General features: G+C 41.7%; 1 protein-coding gene across 1 annotated transcript; it reads right to left on the bottom strand.

The window, feature by feature from the left end:
- Positions 1 to 353: 353 nt before the first annotated feature.
- Positions 354 to 911, bottom strand: LOC123936084 (olfactory receptor 2L5-like). Its single transcript, XM_045996856.1, has one exon. The coding sequence runs from the start codon at positions 909 to 911 to the stop codon at positions 354 to 356; it is 558 nt and encodes a 185-aa protein (XP_045852812.1).
- Between the last annotated feature and the right edge of the window lie 201 nt (positions 912 to 1,112).

Raw genomic sequence — 1,112 nt, 5'->3', positions numbered from 1 at the left:
TACTATGTCCTTTATATTTACTAAAAATTACCATAACAAAAACAGAACAAGTGTTTAGAAATATATAACTATCTGGTCAGATCTCAATTATTTTAATCTTCTAGATTGTTTTAGTCCTTCTCTTCAATCTTGGAGTATCAGTGTTCTTAAGGAGTATACAAGGTAGAAGTGATCTACTTCTGAGGCTAAAGGACTAATGAGAACTTACTCTACGTTTTTATAGAGCACATCCTCTGAATTAGTCTTCTCAAGGCACCTATCACCTCCTTGTTTCTCAGGCTGTAGATGATGGGATTAAGCATGGGGGTGAGGATGGTGTAGAAGACAGCCAGAGCCTTGTCCTCTGTTGGAGATCAGAGGGATCTTGGGCATAAATAAGTGTAAGCAAAGGGTGCATAGTAGAAAGTTACCACAGTTAGGTGGGTGCTGCAGGTCGAATAAGCCTTCTTCCTCCCCTCTGTTGACTGCATGCGACAGATGGCAAAGAGAACCCGGCCATAGGAACATACAATGCCAATGAAGGGAAACACAATCAAGAGTGTGGTGCTTACAAACACTGTGTACTCATAGACCCAGGCGTCCATGCAGGCCAGAGTCAACATGGCAGGGACATCACAGAAAAAGTGGTTGATGGCTCTGGATTGGCAATAAGGGATTTGGAGGGCATATACAGTGTGAGCACAGGAGTTGATAGACCCTATTGTCCATGATCCTATTATCATTAGCACACAGACTTTTTTGTTCATGTGAACAGGATAGTGAAGAGGAAGACAAATGGCCACATAACAGTCATAGGCCATAGATGTCAAGAGTAGTGCTTCTGCAAAGGCTAAAGTCAAGAAGAAGAAGCTCTGAACCCCACAACCAATAAGTGAGATAGACTTGTTTCCAGAGAGATAATTGGAAGCCATCTTGGGGACAATGGTGGAGATGTAGTTCAGGTCCATGAGGGAGAGCTGACTAAGTAGAAAATACATGGGTGTGTGGAGATAGGTATCCAAGAGAATAAGGATGATCATGAATAGATTGCCAAAAAGAGCCATTAAGAAAATAAGTGCAATGAGAATAAAAAGAAAGAGGCCAATACTTGACGGTGGAAACAACCCCAATAA

This window comes from Meles meles, unplaced genomic scaffold, assembly GCF_922984935.1.
Source record: "Meles meles unplaced genomic scaffold, mMelMel3.1 paternal haplotype, whole genome shotgun sequence".
In the NCBI taxonomy this organism is placed as follows: domain Eukaryota; kingdom Metazoa; phylum Chordata; class Mammalia; order Carnivora; family Mustelidae; genus Meles; species Meles meles.
This window is presented reverse-complemented; position numbering and strand designations above follow the sequence as displayed.

Excerpts from the sequence above, each read along its gene's own strand:
- LOC123936084 (XM_045996856.1), bottom strand. The coding sequence starts at position 911 with ATGGCTTCCAATTATCTCTCTGGAAACAAGTCTATCTCACTTATTGGT.